This window comes from Echinococcus granulosus, assembly GCF_000524195.1.
Source record: "Echinococcus granulosus chromosome Unknown EG_S00016, whole genome shotgun sequence".
NCBI lineage: Eukaryota > Metazoa > Platyhelminthes > Cestoda > Cyclophyllidea > Taeniidae > Echinococcus > Echinococcus granulosus.
The window spans coordinates 1,054,980-1,078,748 of NW_020170396.1; the positions used below are offsets into that span (position 1 = coordinate 1,054,980).

Consider the following 23,769-nt stretch of genomic DNA (forward strand, 5'->3'; position numbering starts at 1 on the left):
GGTCAACCTCCCGCGTCAGCCATTACAACGTAGTCGGTGCAGCAAAGAAGCACCCACGAGCTGACCGTGCCAGTCACCAAATTAGTGCGCAACTGAGGAGATACTTGACCTCAACGTCACTGATCCCTCTTGGCAGCTTGACTGGATCTGGTGATTCGTTCGGTTCAGGGATTTGATTCAGGGGGGAAATTGCGCCGGCCATCATGCGTGTCCATAGATAGATGCAGGAGCACTGGCCTAAAAGTAGATTTGAGTAAGGGAGGACAAGATTCAAAACAGGTCCATGGGGGGACGGTAGGGAAAATCCACAACGAAACTTCCAGATAGTTCACAGCTAGTGTCGCTTCAGTTGTTAATAACTTTTCTGAAGAACATGGGACTGGGAGAGATGCCGAAGGTAGGCGTCAACATCAACCCTTCTATTAGGGATCATCACCATTCCTCCATCCGTAGCATATGTACTTCTTCCGCTCCACTAAGGCTTATCACGTAGAAGTGGAAAATCAGGATACATGTCTTTCAAGATTGGGTTCGCTTTCCACTGCCAGAAATGTAGCGTCCCGAGACTCCCTGCAGACGAAAGAAGACAAAATACTCGAGCAGAATATATATATTCAGCACAGAGAAGGTGTCTGGGCTATTGACATGGCCCAAAAGGCCAGCCCACTAAACGAGGTACAAGGGGGATGTTCAAAGTACAAAAGTGTTGCCTCACCAGAACCGAGGGATAAACCACTATCGTATTAAAATCCAAATAGGTGAAAGTTTCGGATTAATTTAATGGCGGCGAAACGTTTAGTAGCGATATGTTAAACAGAAATTTAAACCCCAAAAATTTGATTTAAACGGATTCAATTATTTGATTAACGGATCATAATGGAAGATAAAACGTAGTTTCTTGGCTTTCATGAGAAATTTAGTGAAAGAGCATAACTTTATTTTCAGTGAATACTTAAAGGCGTGAAGGGGAATCCTATGATTCCAAAATAAAAATCAGGATGAAAACGAGATAACACCATCTAATAATTTCTTTATGCAAGAGCCCTCATTGATTTGTCGTATTCTAAATAAAATATATGATGGAAAAAATCGTGGTTTTTATCCACTTTCACATGCTTCTTTTTTACACTGCTGGATTTGTCGGTAAATTACAATTGTAATTCAATGAAAAGTTTATTGCAAATGACTTGTCTGGGAAACATTTGTTGGTTTTTACAACTGTTCCTACAGGACCAATATGTATAAGTTTTTGATATAAATATTGCTTTGACGATTTTTGGTTTAAACCTACAAAAACTCTAAGGTAGTTTCCATGCATGCATTAGCAGGAAAAAGGAATAAATGCTTCTCTTTGAGCCGCGTGTATCAAACTGGTGGCGGTGCGCAATTTTGTTAGGTAAGTTGGGGTCGTGTATGGTCTTTATAAGGGTTCTAAATTCAACACTCTGTGAGCCATCTAATGTTGCACACTACGAAACATATTGATTTGCAGTACCAACCATTCGTTAGCCTCTTTCACTTTTAGAGGTGATTTGGAAAACACAGTCCTAGATCCTCTACGAAACACTCAATTTGAACTCAATAGCCTAATGATTCTGTGCTCTTAGTATACGTTTAGCCTTGAAGTGCCTCAACTATGTGTGTTTTGCACTTTACTACCTGCGTTACATACGTATGTTCCCTCTTGAAATTGTTAATGTTGAGAATATAAACCATTATAGGGTTCCAACTTCATCATAGTATCCATCACACGACAAAACTATTGTTTTTAACTTATTGCTAGTTACGAGCTACTAAACCCATACTTCTTCGAAGTTTGATGTATGTCATTAACAAGAGAGATGATTACCTTTATAAATTCTGCCGTGAAGAAATATTTGGTTTACCTTTGAGCTAACTTATCCCTCATGACTTTTTAATTTGACTTTCTCTTAGTTCTATCTCCCCATTTATGTCCGTTGAATTCCAGTTGTACAAATCCCCCAAGTCTTTCATTATCAATGGAAACTGAAGCCGCTGGCTGCTATGCTGAAGCGAAATTAGATAATGCAGGGATTTCAAGCAATCTGAACCAGGTCTATCATTCTACTCATTTGTCTAAGCCACGACTTGAAAGTGGCAAACCTTTATTGGACTCGAAAAATGCCAATACGGCCTCTACCGAGAACCCTACTCACTCTTTAGAAAGTGAGGTAGCGGTTCCTCAAAATATTGACGGTGCGGAATCGAAAGAGGTTGTTCAAAATCCGCACAATGACTGTGTAGATGATGCACAAATGCATCCTGCTGATATTATTAATCCCATTAGTGATTATGCGCAAGTGTCTTCTCAATCGTTGGAATTCAAGTCTTTAGATGCCAATGTTAAGGCTTCGGAATTACATAAAGAATTCGAATGCGTAAATAATCATCAAGTGGGGATCTCAACTTCAGAAAGAGAGAATGAAAGTAAAGTCTGTGACTCACCTTGGCAAACCAGTGTGTATCAAGGTGACCAAAAAGTAATACACAATAGTTCTGAAGAACAGGAAACTAATGGTTCTACTTCATTGGATGATCAAGTCTGCTTAAACGCTCCCCATCCCGTGAATTTACAGTCCCTTGGCTGTGAAGGTGGCACTGCTGATTCTACACAAGGCCCTGTCTCTAGAGAAGAATCTAACTGTTCTAGTTCATCAACAACAGAAAACAAGGCAGACATCCATTCTCACTCAGATAATTCTACTTCCATTCTTGCTTCTTCAACCGACAAAGTCAATGAGGAGGATGATTCGTCTTCCAACTTTTTCTCCATTGGAGGAATGGAAGACCCAAACAAAGTTTCCGTCCTCCAAGCCAAAGTTGAGGATTTGACGAAAAAGTTGCTGCGGTCTCAGGAACAAATGGAATCTCTTTTGGAGGAGAAACAGCGGTGGCTAACGAATCGCCAGCAGCAATCTCAGCCATACGCCAAGCACAAGACTAGTGTCTCATCAGACACCGCTGCCATTGTGGTCAAATTTGCCCAGGTATATTTTCTGATAAAACTAGCTTTTATCGGAAATTTATACGCTTCTCCTGGAGCAACTCCTCTTACTTCAATCTGTGTTCTGAAAGCTATCCTTAAATTCTAGAAAATAAATAGGGGAACTCGATTATGACTTCATTCCCAATTAAGGAGCTTATTTAAGTTTCCACATAGTCCCTGTTCATTTGGAGTGTATTACGACTTTTTTGGATTTATCCAGTTTTATAATGATGTAGTCAGAACGGCAGCGGATGAAAGCCGAGGCCAAAGTGGAAGAGCTTGAAGCCACTATTGCTCGTTTGAGGACAGAAAACATTCCCAGTTCCGACTCGGCTATCCCAACCAAACAATCGGGATCTATTGAGGAGTTCAGTAAGGTATATTATTGACCAGATCATGCCGTTCGAATAATGTTTCTATCTTTAAATAAACAGCATTTTTCTTCATAGAAATTTATGCCAGTCTTTTGTCATTGTTTTATTAGCTTCACCCTGTAAAGCAGTAGCCATTTTTCATGTTCAACTTTAGAAAAACGATAGATGCGTTACTGTACAAGCACTTCTTTCAAGGGCTAGCTGGTTAGACCCCAGCCGGTCGTTAGTTTCCAGGAAGGATAGATAGGAACTATGCTTGAACGTAGCTTTTCGATGTAGATTATCTTCTAACAGCTAAGTTGATAGGATTTGGAGTGAGAACTGACCTTTCCAGTGTCACTGGTTAGCACAAAGCATGCAGCGCGTTGGCAAAGCCACACCGGATTCATTAGATATGCTTTTGAGGGTATTTTTTTGTTCGTACATTCCCGTTAAAGCAGATTTAATTTGAAGATGGTGATTTCCGACTTATTTCAAAATATCTACAGTGCTATGTTATTGAAGGTTTCCTCAATTTTATAGAGTGAATCTTTTGGTCTATTTGCTGGCATGAATGAATGAGACAGCGTTGTTATCAATAAAAGTCGAGTTTTCTGAGAAATATGAGTAGCTTACATATTTGGACGTGCTAAAGGCCTTCGTACTACATTTCGAGGTCAGCAATAGTCATAAAGTCTTGACGAAGAAACTGTACTTTTAAGCTACTTGACCCGAGTTGATAAATTTCTTTGTGAATTGTATATTGTCTGCTTCTTATGATTCACTCTTATGGCAAATTTCTTCCCCACTATCTTTGTTCCTATTCCCCTCGTTATACAAATCAAACATTGGATGTATTCAACATTCTAACAGTGCTTTCAAATCATCCTATGTTCCTTAGGCTATCCGTTGTATTTTACTGATGTCACTTGAGTAGTGTGTATGATTCCCCTGTGTGTTCAGGCTCTCGCAGAGGCTCGGGAACGGGCGGAGCATTTACGCCACGCGCTGCGACAGGAGGAGGCACGAGTGGGTGACCTCGGCGCACAGTTGGCCACCACTCGCGAGGCGCATCGCAACGAACAGAAACGCGCCGCCGGACAGGCAGAAGTGATAAGTAAACTCAACCGCGACATCGACTCCCTCAAACGACAGCTCAAAGTGAGGCCGCGCTTCTCTCTGTCGGGTTTGTGTTACGTGGAACCATGGAGATATGCAAATCGGAACGTTAATTGGTGTTTTCTCATTTCAGTTTCTGTGATATTAACATTCATTTTTTGCACCTTTGTAACTCAGTTCTTTGGTGTGAGCGTTATTGGTACAATGCATTTCATCGATTCTTGAAAAGGTTTTGGGATTGATGTTTCATTCGTGCGTTGCCTCTGAGCGCTCCGTATATCTCTAGGATGCAAACAAAGTGCGAGAGCGAGAGGCCAAGCGGCTGTGCGATGAGATGGCTCTTCGTGAGACCACGGAGAAGTACAACAAGGCTCTCTCCGAAGTGGCAGCTCTTCAGGAACGCGTCACGCAACTGGAGGAGGTGCAAAAGTCCAAGCTGGATTTGGAGGGCAAATACGAGGCGTACGTCATGCCAATGCCGAATCTTCGTGCACAAGGCTACTAAACCCGTTGAGCTATTCATGCATAGGTCGTTATTGGCATATCAATCGGCCTACTAATCGCCTCATTAAGTTCAGACTTATTGGGTGAATTTGGCTTGGCATACTAAGGAAGAATAGGTAATTTCAGAAAGCCTCCGATAACTTTTATGACAGAAGAATGGAATTTGTGTTGACCCAATCGGGCAACTGAGTTTTAATGAATTAAATGTACCACTTTTGACTGCCTAATTTGCATTAACCTTAGCTAATTGCCTCTCTTTGTGTAACAAGTGCCCAAAATACGTGTGGCATACGGACTTTTTTGTTGGTCAGGCAACCAAGGGCTAGAAGCTGGAGATCTTGCCTTTGAACCTAGCAGCACTTTTAATTCTTAACCTTACGTTAAAGTTCACTCTCTGGCCTTATTTAGCAAGCTAGGTCTCGTTTCCTTTCAATGGCAAAATACAAGTCGTAGCTTGATTTTATCTTTGTAAACTTTTTCAATGAATGTTCATTTGGCCTAGAAGTTCATTTTGGCAGGTGATACGGTCGTATTTTGTAAAATTACTTGATCAGTTGCAATTTAAAATGTTTTCTTAAAGTTGAATTAAACCTTCCTTCTGTAAAACTAACGAGTTGTTTTGATGTTTGGAGTGTACTGGAGATAGCTCAGAAAGGGACAATCGAACAAGTAAAGCAAAAATAAGAATTGTCACTGGGCTTGTTGCGTGTTGCCCTTTGACCTACGTTCGATTTTGTTCAAATGCTCGACTTCATTCCATGTGATAATGAACTATGAATCGTGTAGTGAATTGTCAAATGCAAAACAAGTATTCAATCCGCCTCCGAAAGTTTGGTATTTCGAGAATTTCGTGGGCGATCATTTCGTCCTTTGGAACCCCTATTTGGATAAGAATTTTACGTCAAATATTCGAAACACGCGTTTTCAATTTATCTCGTTTTCATCTAGTCGGAAGTTATTTTTGTCGTTCACCTACCAAAGTGCATACAAGTACATAGAAATAATTTTTTTTTAGTCATAAAAGTTTGCATTAAAGCCTCTACTTGTGGTAATTTTTGGTAGAAAGCGATAAAGTGATGCGTATGTTTGTGTGCAATTTACATCACTCCCTCAATTTATCTTTCATTGCATATCGTTCTGACGGCACGAATGACATCTGTTGTTGAATGTGATGGGCAAAAAATAAAGATTTGTTATCTTTTTGCACGCCTGCTGCTAGCCAAAATGCTCCTGAGATTTCTCATCTAGTTGGGATACATCTTAACTACTGTTGTGTGCTATGTTCTCTACCGTCGTATTTTCTTCGTAGTTCATTATTGGATCTATACGATAACCTCCTGTATCTTACAGATATTTGTGGTCTTCACTCAATGGTGCATCACTAGTTTATGCATTGTAGATGTTCATTTCGGAAGTAGTTGTCTACGGTAATAAAATGCATATTGGTGTGTTACCTAGCGATGTTGGACAATCTTAGTCATCTAATTTAGGGGTTTTCAGTCAGTACACTAATGGGCAATATTTTTCGAAGATGAAGAAAAGATAATGAATCATTGGGAATGTCAGCGGTAGCAATGACCGCTATTTGGGCAGTGTATGCGTTACGATACAAATAACTATTAAGTTAGGTAGTATTCTCGGATGTGGAGGCGTATGTGCAAAGGCTGAAACAATGAATAAAACCTATTATTCCCTAGTTGAGAAAGCATTTGATTGAAATTAATGTACGATATTTAAAAGATAAATTGTCGAGGGTGAAGAGTGAATTAGGTTTGGGTGCTGTCTTTTTGGTTATTTAAACTACTCGTTCATATCGAATTGACATTGCAGGATAGATAACCACCGACTTATGCTGATCATCCTCGGTTATGGAGATGGTGGATCTTATTGATTTCCATCTTTTCCTTGATGACAGCTTGCAGAAGGCTCACGACAGCCTCCTATCGGTGCGCGAGGAGATGGCGAGTTGTGTGGAGCGCGAAACGCAACTGTCGGAGTTCACGCGGCGCCTGACAGAGCGCAACGCGGGCCTGCAGACGGCGCACCTGGCGACACAGGCGCGGCTGGAAGCGAGCGAGCGCGCCGTGGGCGAAGCGAGCCGCGCCGCCAAGGAGGCCACCGACCTTCTTCACGCCCTTGAGCAGCGGGCTCGGACCGAACGTACCCAGGCCGCCAATACCATCGCTAGCCTTGAGGCGAAAGTAAGTCGCCGTTGGAGACGTCTGCACACTCAGAAAGGTTTCTCTATTGATTTTCTGGACATTTTTTTCGTTGCACCTAATTTCCAAATATTCTAGAATGTCTTAAACCTTGCGCTATGGTTCAGTTGCCCCAATTAGTCAATATTGCGCTAAGATAGACTTTGAGCGTTCGGTTATTACTATTAAACCAAGACTAAAGTACTATAAATTCGCAAGAGTGGGACCGCCTCGTGTTGCTAACAGCTAGTCAGCTGACGCGTATGCACACACTGTCGCCTAGCAATTGAAGTCCTCGTATTGAGGGCCTTATCTGTTTGACTATTTCTTTTGAAGACTTATCAGGGTCCGTGCTCACTTATACGTAGCTGTTTATAACAGCCTTACCGTTACCCGTCTCTCTTTTCCCTGTCGTGAAGTATCCTTCTGGGCCTCTGATGTGGGTTGGCCCGCATGAAGCTGGTTACTTTTTCTGTGGAGCGAATCGTGGCCTTGATAGATATTTTTCATTTCAATGATAGCACAAATTTTCTGTTTCATTGAGGTTTGAACGATGTTCGACTACGAGCTCACGTAAATCTCTCTTGTCTTAAAACGGTTTACTAAAGTACTGAATGTGAAGTAGCTTAGGGGATCTATATTTTTTATTCATTCATATTTTCCAATTTGCAGACATTTCAATGCTACTCAATCGCCTATTTGCATTATTCCCTCCTTTTCTTGACGAGAGATTATTATTGAGTCAGCTTTGAAGGTCGTTCTGCGAAGATAATTTTGGTTTACGTAAATTTAGTTCCGCTTCACTGCTAACTACTGCGCGGAGCTTGGTGTTCTGATACCTGCTGATAGCTTTTTGTGGGCCTCCGCAGACTCAGCAATGCGAAGTAGATGCGTTCGCTAATGTTTTGTTGTAGTATTCAATCGGTGAAGTTGGGGTTACCGTTCTCACCGCTGCTACTACTGTAGAGCTCGAATCACCTCTGGGGGCGTTAAAAGGCAAATAAATCTGATAGTAATAGTACTTTCGGCATGTAGAAGGGCTGGAGGAATTTTAGTGCAGGTGCCATAAATACAATTACCGTACCAGTGGCTTGGAGTTAGCGTAAAAAATTGTGGAAGCCTGCATAGCTTAATAGGCGACGAAACCAAATCTTGTCTCATTACCACACGGGCATACACGCATTTTAGCCAGATTCATACCATTCGATCTACGCTTGGATGCGCTTACTTCTCTCCCTGTCCAGTACTAAAATGAAATTATTAACCTAGGCGTGGTGTCGCATTTCGATAAGCAGCCTGCATGGGATTTATGGGGTTGTTTCCCTGATACAGTTTGTTTTCGTTACAAGCTGAGTCTGCATTGATAGACATTTCACATGAAAAGAAATGCCGAATTAGATTAGTTTCCTGTCACCTGACCGTTGCATGAATCTCTTTTCTTTGTTCGACACTGTTGGCTTTGTCTTTTTTTTCATTCACGTATGTAAGGTTTCCTTTATTCCAGAAAATCAAGAAGTAATTGGATTTTCTTCTTATTCTTGCAGCGATTTGCACTATCTTTTAATATCATAAGATGACACTAACTGTACGATGCATACTGTGCAGTTTCGTTAATCTAATTTCAAGTCTTTGTGTCAGTACGGGTAATGCTCATTAATATTCTTAGATATCTGGATTGAGACAATCTGAGGAAGCACTAAAGGTGGAGTTGACTCGTGAGCAAGTAGAGAAGGCGTCGCTCAAACGCAAGCAGCATGCTCTGGATCGCGAGCTGGCACGTCTGATGGCCCAGCAGCGCAAGCTCTCGCATCAGGTATCGACGAGTGGGCCACCGTATCAAGACGCCACCTTGGATAGGTCACTCACCGACTCAAACCTCAGCCTCTCCGCGCCCAACAATACCACCTCAGTGGTAAGACCCTCATGTGACAACTCATGGGTCACTACTATTAGGACGAGTAGACTTATTCCTGAAACGCTTAGTATTTATGTGGAGTCAAATCACCCATTGTATTATAAACACATTGTCAATATCAAATATTGAGAAAGAAAGCAGACGACATCCATATAACGAAGCTCTGGTGTTTTGTATCTGTTATCTCTAGACGTCGGATCCTTTGAAGCCCTCACCCTCGCCTCCAGTGCTTGGAGACGCGCTGCTTGTGGCTTCCAAAAATGGTGAAATGGCTGCAACTCATGTGGTCTCAGTGGCGAGAGAAGTGGCTGAGGATAATATCAGGACGCCTGACCTCGAGGTGCAAACTCTGGAGCCGAACCGGGTGCTCTTGCTGAACAAGATCGACCGCCTCCAGCGCACCAACGTGCGTCTTATGGAGAAAATTGACTTCATGCATGAGCACATTGACCAACTGACGCAGGAGCTGCAGAAAAAGTCGCAGATTTTACAAGTAGGTTCTGCCCCCCTTTATTTCTTTTACTCACAGGGACGTAGCGAATTACTCACTGGTTATCCAACTCCTTGCGTGTAGGCCCTCACGCGCTTTTGTTTCAAACTGAATTATCAGCGTTTTGTTCCTAATGCTTACCTCTGTAATGTGTACGTGGGAACAAGGAGTGCTTACTTCATTTTTATAAGATGTTAATTTGTGCGCCTGCTCTTGGGATGATGTAAAGTCGAGTCAAGCTTGTGACTTTGCGAGAACGCTTTCCCCGGACTAACTCATTGGCTGTCATACTAGATTAATTTTCCTATACCCTTCTTCGTTGACTAGCGGTCTTTGCTTAACAACGACTCTTTTATCCCATGTCTGTATTGGACACTGAGCACGAAACGATTGGCGGGGAGGGACGCGGGTTTTGATCTAGTTTTCGAAATAACCAGTAATTATCCGCTACAGTGCACATGAAATGCCCTGAATGGTGGGCTACTAAAGCACACAGGGCTTCTTACTGCCACAGATAATGTGGATAAATGGGTGAAACATTTTTGCGAAGTAATTTCCCTTTATTGTCGGCGATGCTTAGCACTGTTTGACGCGAGAGTCAGACAACGAGGGTGCGGCGGTGCCGTCGGCAGTAGACGCGAACAAGCGGCAGCGCATGCGTCGCGGCGGTACCCTCATGGCGGCGATATTTGCAGGCGAGGGCGATACCACCTCCTCCGACCTCCGCACCTCTCTGCAACTCAATCAAAAACTCCAGTCGGTGCTCGAGGACACGCTCTACAAGAACCTCACTCTTAAGGTAGACCTAATCTAACCTACGCATTGGATCACATAGCTGTCAATCTCACTAGGTTAACTCTCCTAATACACCTCTATGGCTTCTTTATTTATGCGTCATATAATTATTTGGCCCTATACACGGATTGACGCGCAATTGTACTTACTTTGCCATCTTATTTTATTGAACAGCCCTCTTTTCATAAATTAAGTAGAAAATAGACATTTAGGATGTTTTTTTTTTTACGCCGAACGCAACCACTTTCCTACCAATGTGATACGAAAAAAGCAAGCCAGATTAGATCTATCTGATTCTGATTCGACTCTTTCTTTAGGAAAACGTCGATACTCTTGCAGACGAAGTTGCAACACTGAAACGAGCCAATAAAGAGCTTAAAAGCCTCGTGTCAACCCGATCGGGCCAATTAACAGCCGGTCCTCATCGGTGATTATGGCACAGTCCCTGAGAATCAAACTCATATGCTGTGACATCTTTTAACTGGTCTCGTTGCCTGTGATAACTTGTTACTATTTTATCGTGACTCAAAAATAACAACGCCCCCCCCCCCCCCTGTTACTCGATAACAATGAAACAAGTCCCGAGACTTAAATAAAAAGGTGGTTAAAACAGGCACTTCAATGGAAAACTAAGATAGAATAAGAATGCGAGACTCTTATCCCTTCTCACAATACAGCAGTGTTCAATAACGAACAGAAGTATAGTGGAGCACTTTAGGTCTGTACTAGCTCACTCCAACAGCTAGTAGGGTTGGGCCAAAATATCGGTTTTGTACAAATGGGTGCGTGCAAGCCGCATTCACGGAGTCATAATACAGGTAACTTTTGAAGACGGGAGAGAAACTGCTTCCGTTAGGTATGGTCTGGCAGGAGTGGAACTTGGGCGTGGTGTAGTTGAAGCCACCAATGGAAGGAACCGTCAGCTGGTCAGAATGCGAAATGGACGGATCCGGATGTGGTGAGGTGATCACAGGAGACGTCGGAAAGAAACGTGATAACAGTAGTTCAATGTGACTATCATCAGAGATTGTTGATAGACCCTGATGAGAAAGGGCAAGAAGAGCGGCCGCACACACTGCCATGGCCTATGAAAGTGCGGTAACAGATGAATCCTAACTGTTAATGCGCTGCGACCAAGCGTACGCGCTCCTCAAAAATTGCCAAAAAACTGACAAGATTCAGTTTTAAACCCACCTTGGCCAGCGTCCATCTAGGATGGTCATTCCCACTCTTTCGATCGAAATATCCAGGTGAAATCTTTCTGACAATGGAATATGGGTGGTGACGTTTAGACTTGTCACGAACTGCTTTGCCAGGATGTGCAGCGGAAGCAAAGCGATTCATGATAAACTTATTGAAATCGGATTGGGAAACAAACAGATTCCAGCCAAGAGCCGAAAAGAAGCGAATTTCCATGACGTTTAATACCTTCAAATCAATATCAAAGTTTGCTGCCCAGGTACCGTTGGAAGAAGCCTCTTTTGTATCCGCATCATGAAGAAATTTCAAGGCAGCCATCTAAATAGAAGTATTACTCAAAGTTTCGCCACCCCAATAACAAGATTATCTGTCATTATTCAAAAGCACCAAAAAGACAATGTTAAAGGTATGAAGTACCCCATGAAAGGCTCACAGTAGCAACAATGAGCAGTTCCGTCGCCGTAATTTCGTAAAACAGTAAAGGTTTCGGATCAAGTTGTCGAAACTTTTCGACCAATATTAAGGCCGTGATAAGTGTTGTGGAAGTAACCTCGCTACATCTAGGGAAATTATGATGGATATCATTTACCTCAAGAATTCCAAAAATGTGTAAATGTCCAGCTTTCCGAGTTGCCGCTCTGTAGCTGAGTTGACAAGATTAATAACTGTCTCTGAAAAAAGATGGCAAAAGGTGGGCAGTAAAATTTGACGAATGAAAACATCAAGTAACAGAGATATACAAAATGAGTAACACTGGAGCATACCAATGTGTGGCAGGTATTGATATGAGAGACTGAACTCAAGCTATGATTTAAAAAAAACAGTCATTTACATACTAGAGAGCAGCTTTCCGCCTTTCTGGGAGCTAAAAGACCCAAAAGACGAAGGAGATCCCGCCTTAACGCCCTGTCGCACCAACCGCGCCATACCCGAGCAGAGCCGATTGAGATTAGCCTTGTTTATTATTCGACGATCCAATGGACTTTTAGTGCAAGCATTTTTAGCCGATAAATGCAGGTCTATGAATTATTTTGCAAATTTCAAATTAAAGAATTGATATGTTGAGATTACAAATTTCACTTTTGTAATAAAGGGCTTTTTTGCCTAAAAACTAGCAGCTTTTTTGTCTAAAAACTGTAATTTTTGCATACAAATTTTTATCTTTTCTAAAGCATCTAGAATTCGATTGCAATGTCATTTTTTCGAATAGCAAATTTGCCTCATGTTTTGGAATATGACATCGTTACTTGCTCCGTATCCGCTGAGCTGCCGGGCTGTGGTATCGTTTAGGGATGGGGTTGCTTCTGCAGATTTTGACCCTTCTTTCGATTTCCTCGCTTTTTGGAAATGCGATCAAAGGTAGTGACATGCCGAAGCTTATTCGACTTCTTAGTGGAATCTCTGAAGAATGTCACTCTTCCCACTTATACGTCAAACCTCCAATACGAAGGCATTCAGTTCCAGAAACGTGCAAAAAATGCCTCTATTCGCATCACTTTGAACTTTACAATTATCGATTTACCGTGCAAAGATGTTAAACTCTCATTCAGATTTAACAATAAAACCATTGCCGTCGGCAATCCTGGAGATAGGGTCGAGGTTTTTGCTGAGAAGCATTTTGATAGTGCTGGGATGTTGACAAACCTTTTTATTCATCTTGAAGGTGGTGGTAAATTGCCTCTTCTAAGTGAAGTCTATTTCTAGCCGCAAATAGTGGTATTTATGTTTTGACGGTGGAGGCTTGCGCAGACTCAGAGTCAGCAGAAGTCCTGGTTCTATGTAAGTTGCTCGTTATACTTTTGTTTCTGGGTATGTAGATAGGTTGCCTCTTTATTCTGCTCCTTATTACTTGAAGAACCGGACGTGTTCATGGTAATTCTTCCAAATCAGTTTTCTGCTTACACAAATCTGGCTCTGCGTTGGCTTTTTTAGCTGCTCCGATTTTGCCAGTTTACTCAAAACCGAAGCGAGTGCTACAAGGTGATCCTCTTCGCATTTCTTGTCGGGTATCCAGCTATCCCATTCCCGATAGTGTTCAATGGCTATTCGCTTCCATTCCCATCGATCTTTCTGATGATAAAGCGGCGATTTCCGACGCATCGGCTAACCTAAAGCCCATTAGTCCCTCAAATGAAGCGTGGGAGGATGTCACTTTTGCCACAGAGGATGGCACCTTGAATGATACCCTTCGATTCAGCGCCATTACCGTTGCCCAAAACGGTCTTTTTGCCTGTAATGTTTCCAACGTACTCGGCACCGATTCGACTTTTCTTCTGGTCGGAGTCAAAGGTAGGCTACTTGATGAAAGTTTTGGTTTTAAACTTTTAACAGTAACTGTCTTAATGCGAGTTTTTGCACATACTTGGCTATGTTAAATGTTCGACATTGCTCTTTTTCGGTAAAATGACGTGGAAGTATGATTTTCATTATGTATTCAGGCCTTTTGTAGGTTCGATTTCACTAACACGAAGTCATGGATATTTTTGCACGTATACTGGGCTTTTAACAAGAAGGTAAATGCTCAATACTGTGTAAGGTTGAAGTGCACAGTATGTTGCCTGTCCGCGTGATACTTAATCATATCGGCCGTCGCGTCCGCCCGTCATGACTGTTGATTCACGATAGTGGCCTATATCTACTTCAGTCGCAGACTTGTCTGGTGCGTGTGTGAATAGTGGGTTTAGATGCGGATTTTAACACCAGCGTTCGACTTTTTGTGCAAAATAAAACCGTGTTGATTAGAGTTATGTTTGTAGATGCGGCAGTGCTCAGAATTCGGTTCGCACATACCCTTGTTGATGAAATGTAAATAGAATTAGCTTATGGAGTAAATACACGCTTATCTACGTCCATTCTTGAATTCTCCCTTTTTTGAAACCACGCCGGTGTGGCTAATCGTATTTCAGTTCATCATAATTTACTACTTGATTACAAGGTCCATCTGGTGGTATGCATTTCTAGTGTCTCATCTTGATGAATGTCGCGATTCGTATTACTCTCCTATGTTTCTTTCATACTATACAAACTAGTTGTTTACTCAGCCACTTCTTCGCATTTAATTATCTTTCTTATTAGTAGACTTAGGACTGTGCGTAGGAATCATTTCTACCCAGCTCTATAATTTGGCCTACTAACTTTACACATTTTTATTCGCTGATCTCATCTTTTCCAAATGCATATACACTTTATTTCGCAGACCGATGGGCGGCTCTATGGCCCTTCATTGGAATAGTGGTTGAGGTGACAGTTTTGGTCGCAGCCATCCTTCTCTACGAACGCCACCAGATACGCAAGAAGCCTGCTGCTCCTGAAGCCACTGGTAATCCCGATACCGCCTCACCCAATAGCAACGCTGTCGACAAGTGAGCTGGGCTAAATCTCCCACTTCCTCACGCCTTGTTTTATGCCTGCAGTCATTCAGCATAAATTCTAATTTTGTGGCTTTCAGTACCAATATTCTCATAGCATGGTGTGACCTGTTGCGTCGTGCCTTAGCTCGAAAGGCGCCATAGTCGGTTTGCACATTTAATGAACCATCCTGGATTTTCTTTGACACTTGCTTGTTCATTTTAGGAACCCCAAGCCAGACGAAGTTCGTCTTCGCAACGCCAGAACATAGAGTACCAACACTCATTCTTGCTCATTACAATCGGTTTAGTCTGCTCTTGGTGATCGACCGGTTCGATTTCTCCCTTCCTGCCATTCCCGTTCGCGTTCCCTCATCGCATTTTGGTGCATTATAAATTCGCTTGCCACTTCAATTTACTACACCCGCTCCTCTCTCAAACTCAATTTTGGAACTTCTATGTACTTTCATTCACCGGCTTCGTTTTCCATTCACTTTTATGAATACGAAAAGAGGGAACTGAGGTTGTAAGTTTATCTCTCTGATATGAAGGCGGGCTTTGTAAGCTTTGTCTGAACAAGTCTTCTCTAGAACTAAAAAGTGACGAAACGCCGGACCTCTAGTTTCTGTCACATCAGTGGTTCCTCTGTGGTTCGGTTATGTGGCGGTTTAAAGGTCTAATAAGTGAACATCGGAAGATTGGATTGACAAACTAGGGTTATGACGAAATGTAACTGGTCCTGGGTGTTGATCACTTGCAGGATTACTTCTGTGATTTGATGTGGTGTGTGTTTAGGCAACTGGATTGCATGTGTCGGCCTAACTGGCGTCGCTCACTGATGGTGGCGAGGTCGCGCTGTGCCGAGTGCGGTTTGCGCTCTGCAGCAGATTTTGTAACAGCACAGGACTTTGGCTCGCTACATGTAAATAAATTGAACAGTTTCTAACCCTTGGCCATTCAATATAAGATCTCGCATTAAATCTCAATAACAATCTGACGTCACTCGGGGCGTCGAAAGTCTAGTTAGCTAAGCGTTGCGACCATCCACGTGAATATCATCTGCATGTGACCCTTCTGATTTGTGAAATTTGGTTTGATCAGATGGCTTACAATTGTTTAGGCATGCCTATGCAAGGGTGTGTGGCGTCATCGCCAGAGCGAGGGAGGGCGACAAATAACTCGTTGAGGGTGCAATTTGCGTTAGGCTTCGAATGGATTGAATGTGACTCTATTTAGCCCGTCACGCCACTTCCATAGCCTGCAATGTTTGTGTGCATGCATCACAAAAGGCGACTCAATGATTCTGCCGTCGGATGTCCGCTTGTCCATGTAAATAAAAATCGCCGTTTAATAAACGCAGATCGGTAGGCCTGGATCACTACACCTGGACCAAAGAGGCATGAAGAAAGTTTGTTCTAACGCACAATAGTAGGAGTGAATTTCTTCATTAGCTAAACAATGGAAGATCGGCTGAAAAGGCCATTCTGACATTGTAATCTGGGGGTTACGAGGTAAATAGTTAGGTTACTGTCGGACAAATGTTTTTACCGCTTAAATGGAACGAAAAAAAATATTTGGTGCTACTGATTGACAAAGTCCAGGAAAATTATTTAGCACATGTTTTTAGTATCCCCTTCAATAACAAATGCTCAGGCGCAAAGCTACGGACGTGTCCAACCTCATCAAGTCTGCCTGTATCAATAACAAAAAAAATTTCGTTGGGTGCAAAATAGGCTTCATATTTCCCTGTTCTGAATCAGGGGCTAAGTTTCCCATCAAAGTGGACTGATTACTGCTCATGCAGAACCAAACACGCACAACATTTGGCCTAATGGTTGGATTGAAGTTTTAGTGTTTGAAACAGGCAGTTCTTCTTCAAACCACTACATTCTAGGTGATTCGATGAGTAAGTTCAAACACTGACCCAAGCACAAATTATTAGCGGTTGAATGGAACAATGCAAAAAAGAATTGACCTCATTCCAGAATAACATGACATCGACCACTCAGAAATGGTGGAAATATGCTAACATTAGTTCGAACGTGTTTTCATCATGCGAATGTAAAGGGCGAGGTATAATGGATGAAAACGAGAAAAGTTATGGCACTGTCTGAGGCATAAATTATCTGCAGGTGGGATTCTTCTTAATTCGAAACAACCAAAATAAACATCTCAAGGCATTTACCGTGTTTCGATTATAAGCTATTTAGACATTGCATTTGATTACATCATTGAGGTTTTGAAATGGCAATGACAGACTGTCTACTCCACCGTGTTATCAAGCAGTAATGAGGAGATCCGGTGCTTTATTGCCTTCCTTTACAGATGACCAAAAGTTACAAAATAAGAATGGTATTTCTAATACCCCACTATTGTGCTGTAATACATGTTTTTGCTCAAATTAGACCTTTTTGGGAGGCCAGCGAACACATTGGATCAACCTCGTTCCTGAGAAGGTGCCATCAACCCCAGTGGAGAGGATAAAGCTTGATCTCCCCATTAAATTCTTATTATTTTAAAGACATATTACACAGTACAAGGTACCTTTCTCTTCCCGATCCAAGGGCATGGAAGCGGTGGTAGAAACTATTACAGTGCCAACACCACATAGTGGGCAATTAGGTCTACTGCTTAATATCCACTTCGTTATTCTCCCTAAATATATTGAAAGTGCCAACTTAGAAGCAACTTGTGGGAAGTGGCGCATAAGATAAAATGCAACAAACAGAGCAACGACCAAAGCCATCGCAAATTGAACATTTGTCTCGTCTGGAGCCTGCAACTTCCCACACCTAATGAGCACATCTGCAATATGCTAACTGCAGGGTAAACGGAAGAAGTGCTGTTATAATATCCATGTCAGAAGTTGAACACTATGATTAGAGGTAGTCACGACCACATCGGCTCTACGCGTTCTCTGCTTTCATGCAGTAAATACATGGGTACATTGTTCGCTTTTAGAAAAACACTCCAAACAAGTAGGCATCACAGGGGTGACTAACATGAGCTTAATGTAACTACTGCACAGCGAGACGATCATGCAGAGGTCTTTGGTTCAGGTGGAAAACAGGATTCTTCATTGTCACATGCAATTAAAGAATTATCGAAAATAAATCATTTCGGTGAATAAATACAAGCAAACTGGCCAGGGCATTATTCGATACCTCAAAAGCTTTGAATACTTAAAAGATCCACCTATTAAAATAACAAATTAAGCAAAAAACCAGTATTTTTGTCGAAAAGTACTACAAAGAATAGCATTATCATTTGAACCCATTATAAATTGCTGTGTAAGAGTGAAGAATCGCCCCTTGAATTTTCGTTGTCATTTTACTTTCGCTCTTTCACAAGAAGATACCCTAGTGATTGTTGTTTTAAGTTCAATCATTAATACGAGCATGCGAATTCGGTAATGAACAACAGTGAGTATGCCACTGCCAATGACCTTCGTTATCATGGAGCCCTGGACTTTGCTTGCGCACTAGCCCACGAAAACCCATGAACAGCCTAAAATTAATTTTCTTAGGACCAGTGGCTGTAAGCTCCTAACTTTATCAAGAACCCCCATCAGTCAGGGAAATCCTATATTACGAACTTCTTATCAGATGCTGTCGAACAGGGAAATAATGAATATCGACCCACCAAAGGGGTCCGGATACTAGAATATGATCTAATGGCTAAACACGACTCGAAAATGACTAAAGTTGAGCTCCAGTTGTGGGATACTAGTGGAAGTAAACGCTACCAGAATTGCTGGCCAGTGATTTTTAAGGGAGCACACGGTGTTGTTTTGGTGTATAACGTTGATCAGCCAGATCATGCTAATGAGTTGGATGAATGGTAAGACAAACATACAAAAGTGCATGAAAGGTACGAAACTGCCATTTCGCAATCATTAGTGAGAGACTCTAACTGCTGTTTGATGCAACATGCCCTACCGCAAACAACTGACAAAAACAACGTGGAACTTTGTAGGTGTGGTGGTCAAGCTAACCCGCTTTAGCTCAAAAACTTAGTAATCTCACCATCATCAAGTCCCGGCTTCCAAGTCATGGTGACTCCTTGAGGGAAGCGTTCTCGAAGTATGTGGGCCGACTGCTAAATAATTTGTCAGAAGCCACGGAACAAGAGGAACTAACTATAATTAACTCATAGTACTTTAATGGCTAAAATACAAGAGTGAATTGCTGTTGGGACGGGCCTTTTAAAAGTCGCACTACTTGCCAGACAAAACTACACTATTAGTAAAAGATGAGTTTCTTATGATCATAGGCAAGCGTGAGCTTGGATCTTTGTAAGTAAACATTTTGCGAGGAAAAACGCAGGTAAAAGGCACTGGACGATCATTCACATTTATTTACACTTCTGGTAAGGTTGAAATCAAGTAAATAAAAGTAGTTTATTTTAGTCTGAAAGACTACTGAAGTCAAGAAACAGTAAGACTAAGAAGTACTTATTCACTACAGGATTTCACTCCTTCGGTAATCCAAGTGTTTAGGTGCTTGAGAAAACAGACTCTTATATTGAAATGCTTGCGCAAGCACCATTTCAATGTCGTCGTTTGTCCAGCGGTGTGTGGGAAGCGCTTGAAGGTACACTAAAAGGCTATGGAAGTCATTTTGACGCATCAAACTGTCTTTGAATCGCAAAAGAAAGGCAGCGCACACATAAACATGGAATTGTGAGAAGCCATCTGGTTCAGCCTAAAAAAACAATAATACAGAAAGTAGATTATTGGTGCCAAAATTATTCCGACTAAAAAGAATGTTTCGAAGTAGGGAGAAATCTGAGATAATGCTAATTGCGAGATGCAGGATATCAACGCTTCTAGAAAGCTATTCGTAAACCTATCCAATAAAAATACATCATATGCTCATTCATTTTACAAATAGAAATCGCTAAGATGCAAAATATCATATTAAATTACCATTTTTACTCACGTACATTAAGTAACCATCGATACACGATGTGAATTGGAGTTAAAACTGAGTAAATTACTGCCAGACATACTTTTATCATGAAGTTTAAACGACCGAAACACATAAGTACTGGTGCACGCAGGCAGTCAATAAATGTAAAACAGACACCCTTAGTTGCAGACAACTATTTCAGCGTAGGTACAAGTTGCATACCATATATGTATCCCACAAACGAATAATGCAACGCAGCGGCAATTCTCGAATGAGGAGATTGTTCATCCATCGGAAGGCGAATTGCAAATACTCTACTTTATACTTCATTAGATGACGATGCAACTCGTTGTCGAGACGCTCGATAAGACTGCTCAATTTGTTTATGTTATTCTGAATACCGGGCTGTGCAAACGTATAGTTGTCCTGAATCGTGTCTAGCAACCTTGATACGCACCAAAAGACATCAGCTTCTAAATCCTGCAATTGCTCAGCCGTGATTGGTGCCGATAACTTCAATTCGCCAGAGGGATTCATCTCTTCAAAAGAATTACAAAATAAAAAGGCAACATGATAAATGGAAACAAGATTTTTTTGGCAATAACTGAAATTCACATTCTTGTATTATGGTTTTAGTAGAGCGTTAAAGCTTTCAAAGTATCCGCTAATTGCATGAGCCCTTCCTTGCAAAAAAGTTGACAGTAATATAAAAATACCCACGTTTTACGAACAGTGAATGGAACCTCGGCCAGAAAACACTACCATATAGTTAAAATACAATATGGTATTTTTAGAAACACTAGATTTATTTGCCATACAAAAGTTTATTGTGCATGTCATACTGCTGGGCTGCTACTGGCATCTTAACTAATTTTTCCCAAATTTTCAGACATTTTAGGCAATCTATTGACAAAATTCACTGAAATAAAAGTTCTAACTAGAAACTAGATAAGATTGCATGGCAAAACGCACCAGTTTTTGTGTATTCGGAGAGAAAGACAACCATGAATGGTGTGAGCAGGTCGTTTATGCCTTGGACGTACCCACTCCCCGGATGTCTTACAGACCAATTAAACAGCACCCGCTCAAACAGCTAAAAAATAACACGCATCTGCCAAAGAAGAATAGTCTCCAAAAAAGTGAAATGACTGAATAAAGTGAAAAGGTAATTGGATAAGTCACAATGACCAAAACTAATCAATCACTTCTACTATCATTAGTAAGGGAAACCAAAAAACGCGGATACCGAATATCTCTTTTTTCAAGACTTTTTGATAGGAGACTTACCTCAAAAACATCTTGCCGGTTCTGCAGCATTGGCATGCGAACTAGATCTTTTTGTACCTGCTTAAATATCTCGGCACCGTCGTGACCGTTGCGAAGATTGAAAAACTGTGAATTCAGATCTATATACTGTTTGCGCTTCTTCTTAAGTGTCGTGATACGCCTTTCATAGGAAGCAGGTAGATAGTCCTTAATAAACAAAGATAATTAAGTTTAGGAAAAATAAAGAACGAGTCGGCTAGACGGAGAGCGTACGCATAGGAGTTTCCAGGTAACAAAGCGCAGGGCTTGTGGGATACCGGACCATGACTGTTTGCGCAGAGCACCTACAAAAACCTGATACATGTCTCAAGTTGATGCTTATTATACTTCCCAACAAAAGTGGGTAAAAACAAACCCAGGTCAGTAAAGGGCGAATTTATGAGCGCCTGAAATTGTTCAATGCGCCGTTCTACCGTTGGCTGCGCTAGTGACAAAGAAGATCCTGTATTGACATCAAGACGTATACCACGACCGGGAGCTAATTTTCCAGAAGTACGGATAGATCCCTTATGATTTTGAGACTAAAAATAAATGCCGCTTATGATGAATGAGAGCACTCAAAAAAGGAAAAATAGAAGAGCCTGGAGGGCTATAAAATCCAAAGAAAGGGCAGCAATAAGGAGGGGGGCCATTCCAAGCGCCTGCGCATTTGTTAAATAATGTAAAAAAGGAAAATAAAAAGGCAAATCTCCACAAAGATGTTTACCATTTGAGATTCACTGGAATGTCTTTGCATAACCTCTTTAGCTGTTTTGGCAGCGACTAATACACGCGTAATTAACATAATCGCATATACCTGTCTTAGAAATAAGTGAGAGAAACTCCTCGTCATCCGCTTCCCAAGCATCCTCCACACTTGTTTGAAAGGCCGAAAACAGGTCTGCGTTTCTACCAATCATAGTAATAAACTTAAAATTTCGAAGTAAAAACAGATCTATAATAATTCCGCAGTAAAAGCCCCGCTAATTTTGCCTATGAGGGCTATAAGTGCTCAGGCCAGGGAGACGGAAGAGCTAGGCTAGTTGGTATGCTTCTGTAATGCCCTTTTACTAAAGGAATATCAAACTATTAATCTAACCTTTTTCGTGGAGACATTCTTAACATTCTAAAATTGTTTTGATTGATGATCAAGCTAAATTCTGACTTTAGATTCGAACGATTTATTGGGTTGCAAGGACCTAAAATATTACGTCTAAATTCAACTAAACCTTGAAACACCAAAGGCATCATAATGAGACTTTAGTGAAAGGTTTATTACTTATTTTGTTTGTATAATTTTGGGATCTTTCGTTCTAGGTAGAGTGAGAAATGCATATAGATATTTGCCCAATCACATGTCATTTAATATTTCCACAGGGCTTCAACAAAGCGAGTAGCGTGTCATAGCTGGTAAGGCTGATGAATTTTAAGACTTCCTGAAGACGAAAGAAGACACAATACTAGGGCAGAGAAGGTGTCTGGGCTATTGGCATGGCCCAAAGGCCAGCTCACCCAGTGAGGTACAAGGGGGCTAATTCAAAGTACAAAGTGGCGTCTCGCCAATGCCGAGGGATAAAGCACTATCATATTATATTAAGACCATTTTTTTTGATCTCTGCTTTATTTAATATCGTCATGCTGAGTTGCTTTTGCCGAATCACTTTCCCAATAATGTCACTATACGACATGTGCTAGGTTGAATGTTATTGTAGGCAAGATGTGGACAGTAATGTGATTTCGGAGACTTCTCTGATGGTAAAAGAAGACATAATACTCGGACAGAATATACATTTTCGATATGCATTAGTACTAAAGGCTTCTGGCACGACCTGGATAACAGCCCGCCTGGCGAAGTTAAAGTGGAAGAGAAACTAAGAGGCCCTTTATGTGCTATAGGAAATACAAACTTTGTGACTGATTGGAAACCACCAGCTCCCGAGGAGATAATTGTCTTTATCATGATATCCTTACCCCTCCATTTATGGCTACCCTATTGAAGCATGTGCTCATCCAATTCGTCTGCCCATCTTAAGTGAATGAAGGCTAAGGTGAAGAAGATGAACACCAAGCCCATTAAAACTGCTCAAAACATTTGAGTGGTAGCTTTAGCTTACCATCTTAAATTTGTAAGCTGTCTGTCAGAATTGTGTAATCCTAATGTTTCCAGTTCACCTCGCTGGTTAGTTTTGTGGCGCCTTGTGTCTTTTCCATAGTTACGAAGAACGTGCTATCAATGCTTAAAACGCCGGAACCCATTTTCCTTTACCAAGCCGTATTTCCTAAACAAATTTTTTTGTAAAATCGCTTTCCAGAACTTAAATGCACTACAGTTATATGTTTTTAAAACTCCGTATGGAAGATGCATTAATGAAAACCGATAGAAACAAGCACTTGTCATTAGCAAGTGGAGGTCTTTCATCCACTGATGTACGTTATAAAAAATTTATTCTATTTTCGGATTCCTCGGAGCACCTGCCATAAAGGTTTACAATGGAAGTGTAAGTTAGTTGAGGTAGGAAGTTTGTAAGTTTTATTAGATTAGGATTTGAGAATTGGAACTGAAAATTTTGGTAATTGGCTATTGAGAACCACTAAGTGAAAATTGGAATTTATCGCTATTGAAAAC

The 23,769-nt window shown here is 41.4% G+C and overlaps 5 protein-coding genes across 5 annotated transcripts; 3 read left to right on the forward strand and 2 right to left on the reverse strand. All coding sequences in view use genetic code 11, as the record gives it.

Moving 5' to 3' along the window:
- Positions 1-2,000: 2,000 nt before the first annotated feature.
- On the forward strand, positions 2,001-10,812 carry EGR_03242 (hypothetical protein; the record flags this gene model as incomplete). Its single annotated transcript, XM_024492491.1, has 9 exons — positions 2,001-3,008; positions 3,244-3,384; positions 4,324-4,521; positions 4,766-4,941; positions 6,899-7,184; positions 8,848-9,093; positions 9,287-9,589; positions 10,167-10,385; positions 10,699-10,812. The coding sequence occupies 9 exons, from the start codon at positions 2,001-2,003 to the stop codon at positions 10,810-10,812; spliced, it is 2,691 nt and encodes an 896-aa protein (XP_024353165.1).
- A 294-nt stretch (positions 10,813-11,106) lies between these two features.
- On the reverse strand, positions 11,107-12,508 carry EGR_03243 (hypothetical protein; the record flags this gene model as incomplete). The annotated part of the gene is made up of 5 exons (XM_024492492.1): positions 11,107-11,466; positions 11,576-11,899; positions 12,015-12,141; positions 12,171-12,252; positions 12,418-12,508. The coding sequence occupies 5 exons, from the start codon at positions 12,506-12,508 to the stop codon at positions 11,107-11,109; spliced, it is 984 nt and encodes a 327-aa protein (XP_024353166.1).
- A 365-nt stretch (positions 12,509-12,873) lies between these two features.
- EGR_03244 (Basigin) lies at positions 12,874-15,324 on the forward strand (the record flags this gene model as incomplete). Its single annotated transcript, XM_024492493.1, has 6 exons — positions 12,874-12,940; positions 12,975-13,250; positions 13,286-13,360; positions 13,514-13,870; positions 14,778-14,943; positions 15,165-15,324. 6 exons carry the CDS (start codon positions 12,874-12,876, stop codon positions 15,322-15,324), a joined length of 1,101 nt encoding a protein of 366 aa, XP_024353167.1.
- A 3,016-nt stretch (positions 15,325-18,340) lies between these two features.
- On the forward strand, positions 18,341-19,083 carry EGR_03245 (Rab-like protein 5; the record flags this gene model as incomplete). The annotated part of the gene is made up of 3 exons (XM_024492494.1): positions 18,341-18,350; positions 18,534-18,768; positions 18,945-19,083. 3 exons carry the CDS (start codon positions 18,341-18,343, stop codon positions 19,081-19,083), a joined length of 384 nt encoding a protein of 127 aa, XP_024353168.1.
- Positions 19,084-19,388: 305 nt separating this feature from the next.
- Positions 19,389-22,063, reverse strand: EGR_03246 (TBC1 domain-containing protein; the record flags this gene model as incomplete). Its single annotated transcript, XM_024492495.1, has 8 exons — positions 19,389-19,631; positions 20,061-20,377; positions 20,811-20,931; positions 21,126-21,311; positions 21,378-21,448; positions 21,520-21,685; positions 21,871-21,926; positions 21,961-22,063. 8 exons carry the CDS (start codon positions 22,061-22,063, stop codon positions 19,389-19,391), a joined length of 1,263 nt encoding a protein of 420 aa, XP_024353169.1.
- Between the last annotated feature and the right edge of the window lie 1,706 nt (positions 22,064-23,769).